Genomic DNA, 19,538 nt, shown 5'->3' with positions numbered 1-19,538 from the left:
TCGTTCAAATTCTGTAAAGCTGCTTTGCGACAATGTTTATTGTTAAAAGCGCTATACAAATAAACTTGATTTGATTTGATTTGATGTATGCTGTACAATCATTCTGCTACAGAAAAAGGACAGTTCAAAGAAATTACTGAAAGCCCAAATATTGCCATGACATTCATATCCAAGATGACATTCATGTCACTGTATGTAAACTTCTGACCACAACTGTAAATCGGCTGTCTTGCATTTTTAGGTTGATGATAACCTGATAAAGCCACAAAGCAGAGAATCTATTTCTCCTTGTCTCAGGTCTGGAGTTACTACCCAATGCCATCTCTTATGAAATAATATCTGTAGGACTGGTAGGAATCCCAGATGTGCAGCGCATGCTAATACAGTGTTGCAATTTAGCTGAAGCCTTCGAATGTCACAGTGATGTGCTGCAGCCATTTGTTATAGCAGTGGTGCTTGTGCACAGGAAGTGTGTGAGCGACAGCTACTGCAGTGTCTGTTCAGTGTGAAAGAAAGATAAAGACAGATAGAAGGGGTAGGGTGCAGGAGGCAAGCTCAAACAGAGAGGCACGGAGAAGAAAGCGAACAAGAGAGATCATGGGAAAGAAAGAGAGAGAGAGAAACTGATAGGGTGAAGAGCGAATGGGAGAGTGAGTAATAGATGGAGAGAGAATGAGAGAGTGACGGTGGCCTTGGATCAGGAGATGGCAGGCGGCTCACGGCAAGGCTTGACAGCAGCGCTCCTGTTTCAGGATGTGGGAGTCTGTCACTACAGGCACCTGTGTGTCTGTCAACGCAGCACCCGTCAGGGGCCAAGCTAGTACAAGGAGAGCAGTGGCAGGTGTGTGTGAGAAAGTGTGAACAAAACGCATGGATGTCTCTGTGTGTGTGTGTGTGTGTGTGTGTGAATGTAAGACTGCAGAAAAATGTGTAAGTCTATTAGAAAAACCAGCTCCACTGGAGGCAGCTTCATTCAGGCTGTCGGAACAAATTTCACTGGTCGGATACTTTTCACATTTTTACAAATATTTATTTAATCAATGGCAAAGGATCTATATTATGATGTTTAAGATCCTCTTTTCACTTTGAATGACTAATAATCCTAGCAGTACACTTCTCATAGAACACAGCACAGGCAGGATAAGAACGCACGCAAGCTTTTATTTATTGATGTTCATGCCCCTTGATTCAGTCAGCGGACAGTAATGTAAAACTAAGCAGGCGCTTATCCTGCTCAGTGACAGCTTTGCTTAGCTCACAATTACACGCACGTACACACACACACAGGTTTTTCTCACTATCCTGGTGAGGACCTTCCACTGACATAATTATTCATGCAGTTAATTAATGCTGTGGCTGCACGTAAACCTAACCCTAACCTCGGTAATGAAAAGGAAACTTTTTGGTTCTTTATTATTATTATTATTATTATTATTTATTTTATTTTATTTATTTTTGTTAAAAAAACAACGGCAGCATCAACAATTTCCTTGTGTGGCCCATCCCAATGTTTAAATATTATTAGAATTTACTATCCTTGTAGGGGCATTTGGTCCTCAGTAGTATATAAAAACATGCACGTGCACACATGCACGCACTCAGCTCCCTGCTCAGAGAGGCAGAGAGGAAACATAAATAGTGCATGATGCATAAAAAATACAGGTGTGCCACATCACCCTTTTACTTTGTCACCAAAATCACACCCTCCTGCTCCAGATTCCGTCTAAGCCACTCCCCCACCTGCTAAGTAGAAGAAGCTTTCATTTCTCTCTCTCTCTCTCTCTCACACACACACACACACACACACACACACATATACAGGGTGTTTCAAAAATTTTTTATATCCTTTCAGAATCTAATAACTTTGCCAATTCTCGTTCAATTGACCTCAAATTTTAACAGCATGTGTGGAAACAGGTCAAAATTTTATGTTTAATTTTTTTGTTTTTATTTTTTTAGGTATAGAAATGCCATTCACTGGAAAAGAAAAGGCGTTTTGTGTGTTAGAGTACGCTCGAACACAGTCGAACAAGACTGCGCAGCATGCATTTATGAGAGAATTCTCTAAACATGCACCAACTGCAATGCAGATTTGGACACGGCACAAAAAGTCCAAAGAGGACGACTGTCTGTGTGTGTCTGTGTGCTCAGGTGGCACGATTATTGAAAATTTGTGAAATCGTTCATGGAATCCACGTATCTTTTGAATTTCTCATTCAAATTTTGAGGAAGGGGCGGCACGGTGGTGTAGTGGTTAGCGCTGTCGCCTCACAGCAAGAAGGTCCTGGGTTCGAGCCCCGGGGCCGGCGAGGGCCTTTCTGTGTGGAGTTTGCATGTTCTCCCCGTGTCTGCGTGGGTTTCCTCCGGGTGCTCCGGTTTCCCCCACAGTCCAAAGACATGCAGGTTAGGTTAACTGGTGACTCTAAATTGACCGTAGGTGTGAATGTGAGTGTGAATGGTTGTCTGTGTCTATGTGTCAGCCCTGTGATGACCTGGCGACTTGTCCAGGGTGTACCCCGCCTTTCGCCCATAGTCAGCTGGGATAGGCTCCAGCTTGCCTGCGACCCTGTAGAAGGATAAAGCGGCTAGAGATAATGAGATGAGATGAGAATTTTGAGGAATAAATCTTATATTGCTCAACATTAAGTCTGTTCAGTTTCATTTGCCTAGACTATGTAGTTTCTGGGAATATTTACATCTCAAATAATATCAAAATTTTTTGAAACACCCTGTATATACATACATACATACATACACGCGTGTGTATATATATAATATATAGTACTGTGTAAAAGTCTTAGGCCCCCTATTTTTTTTACATACAAACATTGTTCTAGATTTCTATTTTATGACTTCTACATTATCGAGTCACAACAAAAGCATTTTAGAGTCCAAGCGTTCGTTTTCCAGCACAAAATTAAATGTTGCAGAAAAAAAAAAAGTTTGTATCTGAGCAGCATATTACATGAGAGACCACTCTTTAGATGAAAAAAGAAAACATAATGAAGGCTGCTGGGTTTTGGTGCAAAATGAAGACGCGAGTGTGACAGTCAAAGCGTCCAGAAGAACTGTGGCTGGTTCTGCAAGATGCTCAGTAAAACCTACAGCTCATTTCCACATAAAACTGCACTCATTGTATTTGGGACTACTATTTTTTTTAAAGCATCTCACACCTAATATTGACTTTGCTTCATTTATTATGGCTTACTGCTGTTTACAGTATTTTTTTTCATGTTGAAACATTTCATTTCATTACTTTAAGCCATTTTTGGTCTACAGTATTTCTTTACATGTGCCTAAGACTTTTACACAATATTGTGTGTATATATATATATATATATATATATATATATATATATATATATATATATATATAAAATGTGTGTGTGTGTGTGTGTGTGTGTGTGTGAAAAGTATAGTGAAATTTTTTTGTTCACATATCCCAGCTTAGGAACCTGGGGTCAGAGCACAGGGTCAGCCATGATACAGTGTCCCTGGAGCAGAGAGAGTTAAGGGCCTTGCTCAAGGGCCCAACAGTGGCAGCTTGGCAGTGCTTGGACTTGAACCCCCAACCTTCTGTTCAGTAAAACAGAGCCTTATGCTGACCTTACACCAAATGACTTTTCAAGCAATTTCAGTGTCACAGACAGATTTCCACTGTTGGAATAAAATCATGTGAGTTTTGCTGGAGTTGTGGCACACTTCTCTCATCTCGATAGTTTGGTGTAAGATGGTCAGGATAGCTGTCTTAAGTCAGTCTTTTTCTCGTCTTGATGTTCCAATAAAATCATCCGTGTTTAATATTACCTTTAGCCTTGGCTCATACAAACAGTTCCCCTGCAAGATCCCCAGTCTTTTGCAAAATCATAGATAATCGCTTGAAAGTTCATTTGGTGTAAAATTGGCATAACTCTGTGACTAATGGCACATTGTCTTTAGATGTGAGAGAGTGTCAGACTTTAATCTTTTAAAAGTCTTTTCAGAGTCTTTCAAAGTCTTCTCGTGTATGGTTAGCGTTTGCCGTTGAGCCAGCACGTGTTGTAAGTCGATGGAAATGTGTTTTCTAAATATTTAGGCCCCAAAATAATTTTCCAACAAGTAGTTCTCAGAGTCATTTCTGTGACTGAAATTCAAATGCCATTCTGTTCAGCACTTTGCACTTTCTTTCGTGTTATACCCTATGTAATGAGCCTATATAGTGATTATGAAGCCCTTTGAGATTTGTTCTAACTGTGTGTTGAATCCTGGTTCACCTAAGAAATAGAACAGCAAACTCACTCACTTCTTCCAGCCTGTCCTACTTATGTGTATGGGGTTGTTGCCATAGGTTGTAGACCCTATTGATCTACATGTCATATTAATTGGAGCATAGTTTTACGTCAGATGCCCTTCCTGCCGCAACCCTCCCATTTCCAGGCTTCGGAAACAGCCATTCACACCTATGGACAATTTAGAGTAGCCAGTTAACCTACTGTAACTGCATGTCTTTGGTCTGCGGAGGAAACCTGCGCAGACACGGAGAGAACATGCAAACTCCATACAGAAAGGCCCCCGCCGGCCACTGGGCTCAAACCCAGAACCTTCTTGATGTGAGGCAACAGTGCTAACCACTACACCACTGTGGCGCCCAAATGGAAACGCAAACTAAATAAAGCAAAAAGAAAAAAGTAATGTGGAAAAAAAAATGCAAAACCAAGCAACCCTTCAGTGGGTTATGCAATATGAACACAGTATAGCAGTATTGGTAATGTTCGCTTTGTCTGTGCCGGTATAAAACTATCGTCTCGTTAATATATGATTTCATTCCAATACTAAATCTTTAATGTAATTAAAACTTGAATGCATTTTTTAAATTTGACAGCCTTACCATTTATAGAACCTGAGGGAAATCATAGCTCTTCAGTTTCATTTTGACCACTTTTCCCCTTGGGCCCTGCTAATAATTGGACTTTCCAGTTCTGTTATACACGTTTCAGCTTTTCAGTATTTAAATTTTTTTTATTATTATTATTCGTTATGGCGGCATGGTGGTGTAGTGGTTAGCGCTGTCGCCTCACAGCAAGAAGGTCCTGGGTTCGAGCCCCATGGCCGGCAAGGGCCTTTCTGTGCGGAGTTTGCATGTTCTCCCCGTGTCCGCATGGGTTTCCTCCGGGTGCTCCGGTTTCCCCCACAGTCCAAAGACATGCAGGTTAGGTTAACTGGTGACTCTAAATTGACCATAGGTGTGAATGTGAGTGTGAATGGTTGTCTGTGTCTATGTGTCAGCCCTGTGATGACCTGGCGACTTGTCCAGGGTGTACCCCGCCTTTCGCCCGTAGTCAGCTGGGATAGGCTCCAGCTTGCCTGCGACCCTGTAGAAGGATAAAGCGGCTAGAGATAATGAGATGAGATGAGATTATTCGTTATTTGTCGGTTGTTAATACTCTGCTGAGCTGTCTGGATTTACCTGGACTTGAGGATTCCGTCGGTCCCGTTTTACAGCAGGGCTGATTATGTGTAAACTGTATGCAGGTCCTGGTTCCTACACTGTATGAGCAGTGACTGTATGATATTTTATCGCCAGCTGGTTGTGTTTGCCTGTACTCAAGCCTGAAGGTGCCCTTTACCTTATGTTTCTCAGCATACATCTCGGAAACTCAGTGCCTATGAGGCCACAGATGTTTAACTTTCTGAGTGAGCAGTGTGCAATAAGGTGTGTGTTTTTTTTTTACACCAAACCGTGTGTGTGTGTGTGTGTGTGTGTGTGTGTGTGTGTGACTGGAATGTGAGTAATGGTATTCTCTCTCACCTTTGAGGTGATATATTACATACTATTTGCCCTTGGTCCGTATACACACATGTACAGACCATGCTGTGGTCAAATGCTTCACATATGGACACATATAGACAGGGGGTTAAAGGTCACACGTAGATGAAATTATTAAAGAAGCGTAATTTTTGCTGCGCTTGTGTGAGTTTCCTGCTTCTGACAGCTTCTCCCTGTCGCAGTCTGGGAGAATTTTTACTCACCGTGCATACGAGTGTGTGTGTGCGCATGAGAGAATTGGGGTAAAAGAGAGATTGATGTAGTCTGCTGTATACAAACATCAAATCTGAAGCGGCTACTGTGCAGCATTGTGTAGTGTGGAGTGCATGTGCTCCAGTTTCTTTCCTTTTCTTTTGCTTTCACTCTTTCATCTCCTGCATTCTCGAACCATATCTGACTTCCTTGCCCCCATCTCTCTCATTTCCTCACTCTTGCCGCCTTTAATGCTTTTTAACAAACCATCTACCCTATGATTAATGACCACAAGCCTTTGGTTCAGTTCCTTTTCTTTCAGTTGATGATGTATTGGGAGTTTGTGCCAAATGTCGACGAGGAAAAGCGCCTCACTCCACCTCCGCCTTCAGTTGGCTTGCCGTTTCACTCTGCTTCCTTTGCTTCCTACACAAACACACTGAGGTCTGACTCGGGCCGGTCCCAGGCCATCTGGCCCTGGAGTCACTGGATCCTGAGGTGGGTCGTGTCCTCAGGGTCTGGTCTTTCTGTGTGTGCGATGAAGCAGAACTTACACTGGTCTGGTCCTTCTCATCTTTCTCTCTCCTTTCTCCTGAGACCAGCCAGAGACTGGCACATACACACAGGAACGAATGTGTGAGTGAGGGAGTCAGAGAGGGAAATGAAGATATGCTATCTGAACTTGTCATCTTGTCTCCTCTCACCACCCCTGGACCTTCTGGTTTTAAACACATGAATTTGATCAGTAAGGGCCAGCCTTTGGTCGGAACCTGTAGAAAAAATATTCTGACTATAATAGCTATAATTTTATAGTATAATTGTTTATTATTATAAACGGAATTAAACTATGCACAACAGGAAGGAAGAACAATAAAGAACACATTTAGAAAGAGTGAAATATTGGAGTGTGTGGGCTGTGTTTATGTGTGGCTTTGTGACACTCGAATACACAGCATGGTGTCTATGTCAAAATTCGCTCGTTCATCCAGACGTGCAGAATAAACACTTTTTTTATGGTTAAGGCGTAGCTGCGTGTGTAGGGGTGTGGAAGTGGGTGTCTGTTTGTCCAGCAATTTCCAAGAAGATCTTTCCTGGCCACAGTAAAGACCCACTGATTACATGTTTATTTACAGTGTGTATGATTGTGTGCCTGTTTATTTATCTTACTGACACTGGATTGCAACCGGGGCATTTTATTTATCCTTCGTTGCTAAAACTGCTCCTCTCTGCTTCTTTCCTGTAGACTTTCCATGCCAACACAGACCCTTCTGAAGTGGTCCTGAACCGGATCCCTCAGCCCGTTCTGGCTCGATTCGTCCGAATCAGACCCCAGACTTGGAAGAACGGCATTGCTTTGCGCTTCGAGCTCTACGGCTGTCAGATCACAGGTTTGTATATCGTCTCTGCATAAACACAGTGCGTTGTGCCTGTTGGCATTGCAATGATTTCACCTCTGTAACTTATTTCTGAGTTTATAGAACGACTTTTGTCAGTAATGAACATGTCCCTTTCTCCTCTTTCCAATATCATCTCTAAACCAAACAGCCGCCTCCGGTGTACAATAGATGATGGATATCGTTCCAGACGTCACCATTGTCCCTGTCACCTGAACTCAGCACTGTATTTATCTGCTCTATTCAGGCCGTATAATTGAGTTTGGCTATTTATGGAGATGTGGAGATTAGAGCACCCTAATTCTGTTTGTTTCCCCTGACACAGACGTGAGCTGAGCTGCCTTTTTTTTTTTTTTTTAGCTGATGCTATCACAAATTTCCATCACACTAAATCATTATAGCGTTAAGCAGCGATTTGCTCCTATTTTTATCGACAGTAAGCAGGACAAATACGCTTTTAGGGACAGGGCCTTTTTCAACACTGACACAAATGACACATAAACATGGAACTCATTACCATATTAGCCCTGGTCTGGTCCTACAGGGGCCGCCGCCTGCGGGCATGTAGCCTAGAATGGCTTGCTTTTAGTGGGTCGAGTAAGTGCCCTCACTCCCTAACTTATGGAGAAGTGATACCCACCTTGGATTAAGCTGAAGAATGCCAAGCCCATGAAAACAGTAACTCAGTGCCTTGGCATTATTTCCAAAGTTTTATTGTTTTGTTTTTTTTTTCCCCCAAGTGTGGGTGGAATACAACAGAGATAGTGTAGGATGGGTATTCTGTGTTTGTCTCATTCGCATTTTACTTTGGTTCTGTTTTTAAGCCACAGGCTACAATCAATCATTTATTTCTGGAATCATCTTTTTTTCCTGGCCCTGTGGCAAAAAATTGGTGCTCGGAGAGAGTAATAGCTAAAGAGTAGGAGTGAAAAGAGTGCAATGTGTTAGTATTGTAGCTGCCCTTAAGTGGAGTCATGTGTCTTTTGGGATGAGCCTCCTAACACCTGAGAACGTAGGCCACTGAAAACAAAAAGCACCCACCCACCCACACACACACACACACACACACACACACACAAGCTCCCACTCATGTTTAAGACATGCACGTTTCTTTATACATTCACAACTTCTGTTTATTTATTATTTACATTTTCTCCTTTGACAGCAGAAAAAATGGTCTTCCCAAGTCTTAAACTGTCAGTCCTCATCTTTCTCGCTCTCACTCATCTCTTTTCTGTCCTGTCCAGATGTACCGTGTTCCGAGATGCAGGGCATGCTGTCAGGACTACTCCCCGACTCGCAGATCTCTGCTTCGTCCATGCGGGACATCCATGGCTCCATGGGCGCGGCTCGGTTAGTGGCGAGCCGTTCTGGATGGTACCCCAATCCCACACAGCCTGTGGCCGGGGAGGAGTGGCTGCAGGTTGATCTAGGAGTCCCGAAAACAGTGCGGGGGATCATCACACAGGGGGCGCGTGGCGTTGACGGCAGCACCAGCGCCGAGAACCGAGCCTTCGTGAGAAAGTACCGGCTGGCGCACAGCATGAATGGGAAAGACTGGAGCTACTTCCTTGACCCTAAGACCTTCCACCACAAGGTGAATGAGGGTCTGATTACTCACTGATCACCAAGTGTTTATGTTAATCCGACTAAAAGCATGTCTTCATTTAAGAATGCAGTCATCACTGACTCGGTTTATTAACGGAATGGGAAATTTCCCACAGCGTTCAGCTAATAGTCTCCTGTATTCTCCATTTCTGAATCAAGTAACTGCCATTTCATTCATTTTTGCTCCTCTCAGCAGCTCATCATCTCTTTTACTTGATCCATTCGAAGAACAGAATTCAATTATCCTCAGTTATGCTGCCAGCGTTGATAACATTCCAGCAAAATCATTTACAGTTGTGTTAATTAAAACTTCTCTTGCTGAACTTCCTCCTCAGGCCACATGAGACTCCTAAATCTGAATATCCTGATGGTTTTTCTGTTTCCTTTTTATTTTTGTCTCTGTTGGCTTGTTTGTTTGTATGTCTCTATCTTTTAAATCTCAGATGTTGTTTCTGCTTTTCAGATTTTTGAAGGAAATACACACTTTGACACCCCGGAGATCCGTCGCTTTGATGAAATCGTCGCACAGTTTATCAGGGTATATCCGGAAAGATGGTCCCCCCCTGGCATCGGGATGAGACTGGAGATCCTGGGATGTGATCTACCAGGTTAGAAAGTGCACATGACATCACCTGTCAATCACAGCGTACACATCAGAAATGCTTAAAGTGTACTTGTAGTGAATTTTAATTACTAGCTATTTCAAAAGATCACGTATGATACCAGTGGTTCCGTCATGTAACGCTCGTCATAAGCTCTTGTCAAGTACACGCGAGTTTTAAGTCACTGCTCCGACAGTCAGGCATGGTCAGCGACATGTTTCCTCCTTCATGGGCTGTTCTGGCACCAGTAGTGGCACACAGTCGTTGGTTTGTCCAATTGTCTGGGCTGCAGTGGACTGGTTACTGACCCTGTGTTGCAAACACCAGTCTAAGATAACACATTATCAACCGATCTGCTCATGAGAAATAGAAGAAATATTTACACTTACTTGAGCTGATCTTTGGCTGGATTGAGTTAAAGTTTAAAAAAAAGGCACCGTTCATCATCAGTGTCGCAGTTCTCAAGATTGAACCAAGTCACTGTCCTGAATGATAAAATAAATCATCCAAAGCGCATAAAATCCGTGTGCCATCTCGCAACAAGTTTTACCTCCAAATAGCCCCAATATATCCCTATATTCCCTAATGGGATGTCAGACAGATTTTATCCTGTTTACGGTGGGCGTTCCCACCGCGAAAGAGAAACCAATCGAAACCAAAAGAGTGAAAGTGACTATCATGCTGTTACCATCCTTGTGTCCAAAATCGCTCACTCGTTCACTACTCCCTACTTCCTATATAGGGACTTACTATATAGAAGACTATATAGTGAGCTCATTGGTAAAATGAGAAAACGCTATCTTGAAAATAGTTGAAACGATCTAGCATTTCCTATTAGAAGAATACAAGACACCAATTCTGAGATTATTAAACCTAGTTCTAAGTTGCAACCCACTTATTCTAAGATGTCTTATCAAGTAAAAATATCTGTCCATGCAGCAAGATAATTTCACTATTATTAAGTAATTTTCTCCTCAAATTCAGTTTTCAGTTTTTTGTAGTGTACTCCGTCGCGCTGGTATTTACGTCATTACTGTCGCACAATTAAACCGTGCCGGATCAGTCGGCTGGTGGGTTTTCAAAATAATAAATACATGCATGTGTTTTTGTGATAAATCCATATTATACTGAGCGCATTTCCCACATGAATCAATACAAAGTACCTGCATCTTTCAGTTTTTTAAAATCAAGGCTGAATACTTTCTTCTTTACTGCTGCCGTTTATTAAATCAAATTTGAGACTTTTAATTTGATTTCTTTCAGCGCAACCGCAATGCATGATGGGATATATTGCTTTGGTTAGTGATCGGTTGTACACTACTTTTCGTGATGCATTGTGGGATACTTTGAGTGCACTATATAGGGTGTAATAATTCTCACTATCGTTTCCAACAGCACTACAAAATGGCGTCCTCACTATACAGTGCCCTATATAGTGAGTAGGGAGCGATTTCGGACACTGGGCATGTGAATAGTTTTATGAATGCGGAAGTGCGCGCGCCGGTGACAAGTTTCATGTTTCATCTAATTTAGGTCATTTAAAACTATAATATTATTTGGCAGTTGGCACATAGGAAAGTGTAAAGTATAAAGTTTCTGTCAGTATGTTTATCATGCTTGTATGATAAAAAACTCGCAAAGATATTTATCTCAATACATGACCTACTCATTCTAAACCTGTCGAGCTTCGCCGGCGCAGCTCTCGACCCCAAAGGATAACCAAATCTATTTGCACATAATGCCATGAAATAATAGATATGTGCCATAAAATAAAGATCTATTACAAGTATTAGATATATATTTATTCAACATGTTCTGAAGTTACTTGACGGGGAAATGGGAATCTCGACTCATAGAACACTGCTTGTTTACTCGCACCTAACCCGGAATCAATGACTGTACGCCACTTCCGGCCAACAATGGTTGCTACCCGTGTTTCTGCCTCCGAGGGTAATTCATGGAATAAAATTGTCCACAAAAGTGCTTTTACGATGTTGTTTTTTTTTTTTTTTTGACTGAATGTGCGCGTCCTTTGTCTACAAGTAATGCATAAAGCACGATTAACGTTGTAAGCATGACCAGTACCGGTACACTTTAAAGACATACACCATGCCAGACGACATTTGCTGGGCATTCAGTGTATCACATGTAGTTGAAAAGGCCACTTGGCTGTTTGACTGTCCTTCACCTCTTTCCCTCTATCTCCTCTGCCATGCTGGATGCTACACCTGACACAGCATGATGAACAGCGTCATGGACAGGTGCCCACTCCCCTTGGGGCCTGCTGCAGCTCCATAAAGAAAAGCCCGGGGGCTGCTGTTGACAGCCTGTCGCTCTGACTCTGTGTCCACATCACTACGAGGAGCACAGGGGCTTGAGTGCCTGAGGTGGAGCCTTGGGGCAGTGCCCAGCTTTAGAAAAGTTTTATCACAGTGACAAAGAAAAAGAGGCAGAGCTAGAGGGCAGAGAGGACTGCCAGCATGGAGTTAAAGACTGTCTCTGTGCAGGGAGTGGATGAAGTTGAACATTTTTATCCAGGCTGCCTGTATTCATAGTACAGTTTTCTTATGTCCTCTGTGTATATATATATATATATATATATATATATATATATATATATATACACACACACACAGTTGTGGTCAGAAGTTTACATACAGTGACCTGGTGACCTGAATCTTGTATATGAATGTCATGGCAATATTTGGGCTTTCAGTAATTTCTTTGAACTGTCCTTTTCTGTGGCAGAATGATTGTACAGCATACATCTTTAATTAAAAAGTCACTAGAATTTGGTACACAAGTTTTAATTTTCTTTGGGTTTTCTGAAATCAACACAGAGTCAAAACTATACACACAGAGTCAAACATTTACATACACTCACTTAGATTATTAATTCAGAGGTGCTGAAACTTCCAAAATGTGTCTTATCTTGCCAAGGCCGAGGTCTCTTAACTTCCTGTTAGTGATCATGATTGACTACAGCTGGTAGCGTCTCTATGCCTTCATAAAAAGGGTTTGTTTACAGCACTCGTTGGATTGACCAACACACAGTAAAATGGGAAAGTCCAAGGAGCTCAGTGCAGATCTGAGAAAGAGGATCGCAGATATACAGAACTGTGGAATGTCTCTTGGAGAACATTTCTAAACAAATGCAAATTCCAAGATCAGTTCAAACAATTCAATGGGGCACTTGCATGTGACGTCACAGCCGATCCAGATTGTGACAGACGCCATCTTGTCGGTCAAACGCCATATTTCCGCCTTCTACTTCTACTTCTGGTTCTACTTCTACCTTTTCTTTTGGAAAAACCTACAATTCTACTACAACGGCTGCGGCTACAAGCTCTCCCTACCTGTGCACGTTTTTTATGTTTTTTGTGTGTATTTTTGCGTGTTGTTCGTCTGTACCGGACTTCAATATCCACTACAACCGTATGGACTTACTGGACATTGGTTTCCAGCAGAAAATGACGGTTTGTAGCGATTTCCATCGCATGCACAACATTCCGGACAAGAGAAAAAAAAAAAAAACATTCCGGACGAGATAGCGAGACCAGCAGGGTCTCCGTGGATTGTTATTGGAAGCAAAGCGAAGGAGGCGGCACCAGGAGCGGAAGCAAAAGCGAGGCTGCAGAGCCGGCCTGTTGACTAAGCTCAGAAAACAGCCACTCAAATCTCCACTGCTAAGCCTCTACCTCTCCAACACCAGGTAAACAAGACGGACGATTTGGAATTACAGCTGGAATTACCTTATTCTATTCTATAATCGGCTGGTCAGTGCTATACTCAATGCTTAAGTGACTTACCCATCCAGTGAGGATCATTTTCTTGTTTACAAGATGCCACATCTGAGTCGCTGACAAATCCTGAATTTCTGTAAAGATAACTGTCCAGAGATTTATAAGCACGCAGTGCTTCACCACTGAACAGCGAGGGAAAGTTAATGAGGTAATTATACACGTCCGGGTATTCCACCTCTGGCAGTTCCATATCCACTGACACGGTCGTGAAAACTCCGTCCGGAAAGCCATAAGGGTCACTAATCTGTAGATCGTTTATTTTAGACATATATCTAGTTATCTGTTCATTAGAAAAATGAGCCGTGTAGTCGGTCGGTTGAAATTGATCCATTCTGTACACGAGTGCAGCAGTATTCAGCTGTGCTGTTGACCGACAAGATGGCGGCTGTGTACTTTCCGGTCACATGACTGCAAGATCTCTATAGTGAGGTGTCGTCACTTTGCCAAGCCACTTTGCTTCAAGAAAACCCAAACTGTCACCCTCCATTGAAAGGAAATTGGTTTGGATGGTCAGCAACAACCTGGGAACCACCATGGCACAGCCCTGCCATGAACTTGAAGCTGATGGATCACTGTCTACAGTTCAGATCACCATGGTCTAAGAGGCTGCTATCCAAGAAATAACTCCCTGATCCAAAATTGACACCTTCAAGCTTAACTAAAGTTTGAAGCTGACCACATGGACAAAGAAAAAAGCCTTCTAGAGGATAGCTGTATGGTCAGATGAGACAAAGATTGAGTTGTTTGGCCACAGTGACCACCATGTACAGAGGGACACTGTACCAGCTGCTGGTGGTGGTCGCAGCATCACGCTCTGGGGCTGTTTTTCTGCCAGTGGAACTGGTTCATTGCACAAAGTGGATGGAATAATGAAGGGGGACTACCTCAGAGTTCTTTAGCATAAACCATGAGAAACTTGAACACGACTTGGGACTTAGAACAGGACGATGAACCCAAACACGCATCAGAGCTGGTTGTGGAGGATAAAGCAGGCTAACGTTAAGCTTACGTAAAACAAGTCCTGACTTCAACCCTATTGAAAATATATGAACTGTGCTTATAAGTCGAGTCCTGCCAAGGAAAAAAAAGAAAAAAATTGAACTCTGCCATGAAGAGTCGTGAAATATCCAACCAGAATTCTGCCAGAAGCTTGTTCATGGTCAACAAAAAGGTTTGGTTAAGGTGAATCTTGCGAAGAGACATTTTACTCAAATATTAAGTGTGCTGTATGTATATTTTTGACCCTGTATTGATTTCAGAAAACCCAAAGAAAATTAAAAGTTGTGCACCAAATTCTAGTGTTTTTTTTTTTTTTTTATTAAAGATGTATGCTGTACATTCTGCCACAGAAAAAGAACAGTTCAGAGAAATCATTGAAAGCCCAATATTGCCATGACGTTCATATCCAAGATGACGTTCCTGTCACTGTATGTAAACTTCTGACTACAACTCTGTGTGTGGATGGATAGATAGATGGATGGATGGATGGATGGATGGATGGATGGATGATTTCTGGGATAGTGTGTGTGATGTTCTATATCTGCAGCTGCTTCAGAAGAGTAAAACTTTACTTGCGATGATCGATGAATCTCCACACAGCACACTGTCACTGTATCAAGAGTGATGTCTGTGCAACTTCTGCTAAGTTTGAGTAATAATGTGGTCTAGGAGTTGTGAGTTTATTCAGGGTTTCAACCCGAGCGCTGTTCAGTCTAACTGACAGAGTAGTAAACATGAGCTTTATATTCTATTTATTGCAATCCATGAGCACAGTGCTGTCTAGACATCCTGATTCTGTCAGAAATGTTCAAGTTTGGTGGTACGGAGACTTCCGACTGTGGAAAGGTTCAGCATGTGGTTTTTTATAATTTCAGTTTTTCCTTTCACTTAATACTTTTGACTTTTATTTTCGGCATTTCCCTACTTTCTGTTCAATATGTTTCTCTGTAGTCATATATTTGGAAAGCCGGATGTTGATTTTTAGCATCAGAAAGCTTTAATGAGTCTGTACTAAAAAAAAAAAAAATTAGCTAGAATTTTTTAGCACAGATTAGGAATGAAAGTGGTGTTGTTATAAGGCTAACAACAACCTCATTCCTATCTGTGCTCAAAAAAAGTCCAGCTAGCATGATAATGACTGACCATACAAACTAGCTGAATGTTAATAGCAGCAAATAGTTTAGAGTGATGAGTTTTAAAGCTTCGATTTGTTAGAAATTTGGATCGACTCATTAAAGCTGTCTGATTTAAATTTTTTTTTTTGTGAATGTTTTTGCACAGGCGACATGGTGGTGTAGTGGTTAGTGCTGTTGCCTCACAGCAAGAAGGTCCGGGTTCGAGCCCCGTGGCCGGCGAGGGCCTTTCTGTGTGGAGTTTGCATGTTCTCCCCGTGTCCGCGTGGGTTTCCTCCGGGTGCTCCGGTTTCCCCCACAGTCCAAAGACATGCAGGTTAGGTTAACTGGTGACTCTAAATTGACCGTAGGTGTGAATGTGAGTGTGAATGGTTGTCTGTGTCTATGTGTCAGCCCTGTGATGACCTGGCGACTTGTCCAGGGTGTACCCCGCCTTTCGCCCGTAGTCAGCTGGGATAGGCTCCAGCTTGCCTGCGACCCTGTAGAACAGGATAAAGCGGCTAGAGATAATGAGATGAGATGAGATGTTTTTGCACAGGCGACATGGTGGTGTAGTGGTTAGTGCTGTTGCCTCACAGCAAGAAGGTCCGGGTTCGAGCCCCGTGGCCGGCGAGGGCCTTTCTGTGCGGAGTTTGCATGTTCTCCCCGTGTCCGTGTGGGTTTCCTCCGGGTGCTCCGGTTTCCCCCACAGTCCAAAGACATGCAGGTTAGGTTAACTGGTGACTCTAAATTGACCGTAGGTGTGAATGTGAGTGTGAATGGTTGTCTGTGTCTATGTGTCAGCCCTGTGATGACCTGGCGACTTGTCCAGGGTGTACCCCGCCTTTCGCCCATAGTCAGCTGGGATAGGCTCCAACTTGCCTGCGACCCTGTAGAACAGGATAAAGCGGCTACAGATAATGAGATGAGATGAGATGTTTTTGCACATTTATTTTTGAAAGGGCTGCTAATTTAAAACTCGGAGCTTTCAAGGTTGTTCATACCACCTTTGTTGTTTGGAAGAAAACGCTCCTACTTTTAATCTTCACACATTTCAAAAGTAGATCATACGGAGTTAGAAATTGTCACCTTGTTTAAATATTATTTACCAGATGTTTGTAGATATGCTCTACGGCATCATGGGATTGAGGGATATTATTGATAGATGACCGGGTGATAAACTGAGTGTATACTATAATGTGTGTGTGGGTGTGTGTGTGGGTGGGTGGGGGTACAGTGTAGTAGTCTGTCAGTTTGAGGCAACAGAGTGACTGATTCAGGGAGTAATAAAGCCGTGCAGGGCTGTCTGTGCACCAGATGTGTGAGACACAGGGGGTTGAGTCTCCTCCCTGCTCCTATAAACCCAGCCCTAAACTCGCCACTCTATACACACACACACACACACACACACACAAGCTGCTTTTCCCCCCTCATTCTCTATTATGCATATGCAACCACTTGTGTGCACTTTCTTACTTACTGTTTGTTTCGCTCACGCACACACATCCTACACGTTCCTCTCCCACTCATTCACACGTACACCCAGTGTGTGACATTGATATAAATAATTAGTCTCTTGCATATTTTCCCGTGTTATTTTCAGCTACAAGTCTGCTTCACTTCTTCTTAAAGCTGTAGTTCAACACCAGAGGCCATCGAAAGCGTATGTTATTATTAGTATGTCTTTCAGCACATAGAACGCAACACTCCAGAGCACTCGAACATGACTGAGCTGTAGTATTTTAAGATGTTCTGCTTGCTTAAGCAGTCAGAAGTGCAAAGACATGAAGGGGACAGAGGACAGTGCTGAGTGGACGGCACATGGTCGGTCTTGTTCAGGGTGGAGAATCGGAGAGAGAGAGAGAAATATTCAGAGGACTGACTCAGTTTCACTCCACTGAACAGCATGATTTACCTCACACACATCTGCTGCTACTATTATAGCCATAACCTGACCTGATAGAAACATACTGTACAGAGCAGGGCTATTAATTTCCTTTCAATATTTCTTTAGCTTTAGTGTTTAAATGCTGTAGCACTTTGCTTACACGGCTGATGAAGGAATTTTATCTGAAATGTCCTGTTTCTCTGGAAAGTACATGTCCAGTCTCGAATGGCTTCTCCCTCATCCCAACTTTTCTGGAAATGGCGTTAGTACATGCCCAGTCTCACTCACTACTGTGAGCATAACATCATGGACTTTTAGACCCTAAATAGTGCACAGTATAACCAAAATAGCCATTGTAGCGACAGCATTTTTAAGCCACAGGAGAGAGTGACTCCAATAAGTGTCTTCTGGAAAATGATGCATAGCTTTTATGCTTTTCAATACATTTGAAAAATAAATAAATACACAGTATTTGAAAATCAAGTATATACTTTGCTTATTTTGTTAATAGAGCCTCATCAGACCTTATATACTGTAATCAGCAATTGTTTTGCCTGTAAAAGCATCTCATCTCATTATCTCTAGCCGCTTTATCCTGTTCTACAGGGTCGCAGGCGGGCTGGAGCCTATCCCAGCTGACTACGGGCGAAAGGCGGGGTACACCCTGGACAAGTCGCCAGGTCATCACAGGGCTGACACATAGACACAGACAACCATTCACATTCACACCTACGGTCAATTTAGAGCCACCAGTTAACCTAACTTGCATGTCTTTGGACTGTGGGGGAAACCGGAGCACCCGGAGGAAACCCAGACGGACACGGGGAGAACATGCAAACTCCGCACAGAAAGGCCCTCGCCGGCCACGGGGCTCGAACCCGGACCTTCTTGCTGTGAGGCGACACCGCTAACCACTACACCACCGTGCCGCCCCTGTAAAAGCATCTCATCTCATTATCTCTAGCCGCTTTATCCTTCTACAGGGTCGCAGGCAAGCTGGAGCCTATCCCAGCCGACTACGGGTGAAAGGCGGGGTACACCCTGGACAAGTCGCCAGGTCATCACAGGGCTGACACATAGACACAGACAACCATTCACACTCACATTCACACCTACGGTCAATTTAGAGTCACCGGTTAACCTAACCTGCATGTCTTTGGACTGTGGGGGAAACCGGAGCACCCGGAGGAAACCCAGACGGACACGGGGAGAACATGCAAACTCCGCACAGAAAGGCCCTCGCCGGCCACGGGGCTCGAACCCGGACCTTCTTGCTGTGAGGCGACACCGCTAACCACTACACCACCGTGCCGCCCCTGTAAAAGCATGATTTCTCAAAATTCAAAATGGTGTTCCATCTGTGAAATTTGTTCTTATGGTTCTGCTTATAAACGACGTATGGTATGTGGCCCATTCTATAATTGCGGGTACATTTCAGGCATTGACTCTCTTAGTCGTCGTCAGCTCTGTTATCGTCAAACCGGGCGATCCATTAACAGACTCGACGACAACAGAGTTGACATTTCCCGCCATTTTGTGTCCTGACTCCACATGCGAACCTCAAACCAGCTACCCCATGTATACAAGGCATGTATAAAAACAGAATTTTATGGATTTTAATCATATTACTGTTTTTAGAAAATGAGTGTGAGATTCGCTCCAATGTCACAGTAACAGATTTGACGAACAATTAATCTACTGTAGGTGTAAAATCCTCAACGTTTTGTTCAAATTAATGAGAGAAGAAACAGAACACTCGCTCCCTCACTGCCTTTCTGAAGTTTCCCGTCAGGGCAAGTGACGTCTCTCGGTGCAGGTGTCATGCGTATTATTAAAAGTCTTTGCGGATTTTATGCGGTTTTATAACAGGGTTAACAGAGTTGACAAGAACACTGGGATGGATAAAAAATGTTTTATTTTATTACTGAAATTTCACCTAATACAGAAAATAGACTTTCTGCGCAATTGATTTTTATAACAGTTAATAGAATAAGCCCCCCAAAAAACAGATTCTTAGACTGAATCACTTCATGTTTATTGGAGTTGAATGCATGAATCAGGAACTGAAGACAGACGATAATGTGGGGGAGTCGTTTTGTTAACGTTTTATGGATAAATTGGGTCTAAAATGTGC

General features: G+C 42.8%; 1 protein-coding gene across 3 annotated transcripts in view; it reads left to right on the top strand.

The window, feature by feature from the left end:
• Positions 1 to 19,538, top strand: part of nrp2b (neuropilin 2b) — a 178,494-nt gene that overhangs the window by 109,019 nt on the left and 49,937 nt on the right. For all 3 annotated transcript variants that reach the window (XM_060930179.1, XM_060930178.1, XM_060930180.1), the window contains exons 8-10: positions 7,242 to 7,386; positions 8,640 to 8,989; positions 9,464 to 9,608. In XM_060930179.1, coding sequence (XP_060786162.1) covers positions 7,242 to 7,386; positions 8,640 to 8,989; positions 9,464 to 9,608 — 640 coding nt within the window. The remainder of the gene's footprint in view (positions 1 to 7,241; positions 7,387 to 8,639; positions 8,990 to 9,463; positions 9,609 to 19,538) is intronic.

This window comes from Neoarius graeffei, chromosome 9, assembly GCF_027579695.1.
Source record: "Neoarius graeffei isolate fNeoGra1 chromosome 9, fNeoGra1.pri, whole genome shotgun sequence".
In the NCBI taxonomy this organism is placed as follows: domain Eukaryota; kingdom Metazoa; phylum Chordata; class Actinopteri; order Siluriformes; family Ariidae; genus Neoarius; species Neoarius graeffei.
Note: the sequence above shows the minus strand (reverse complement) of the source record. Positions and strands in the feature narration are given on the sequence as shown.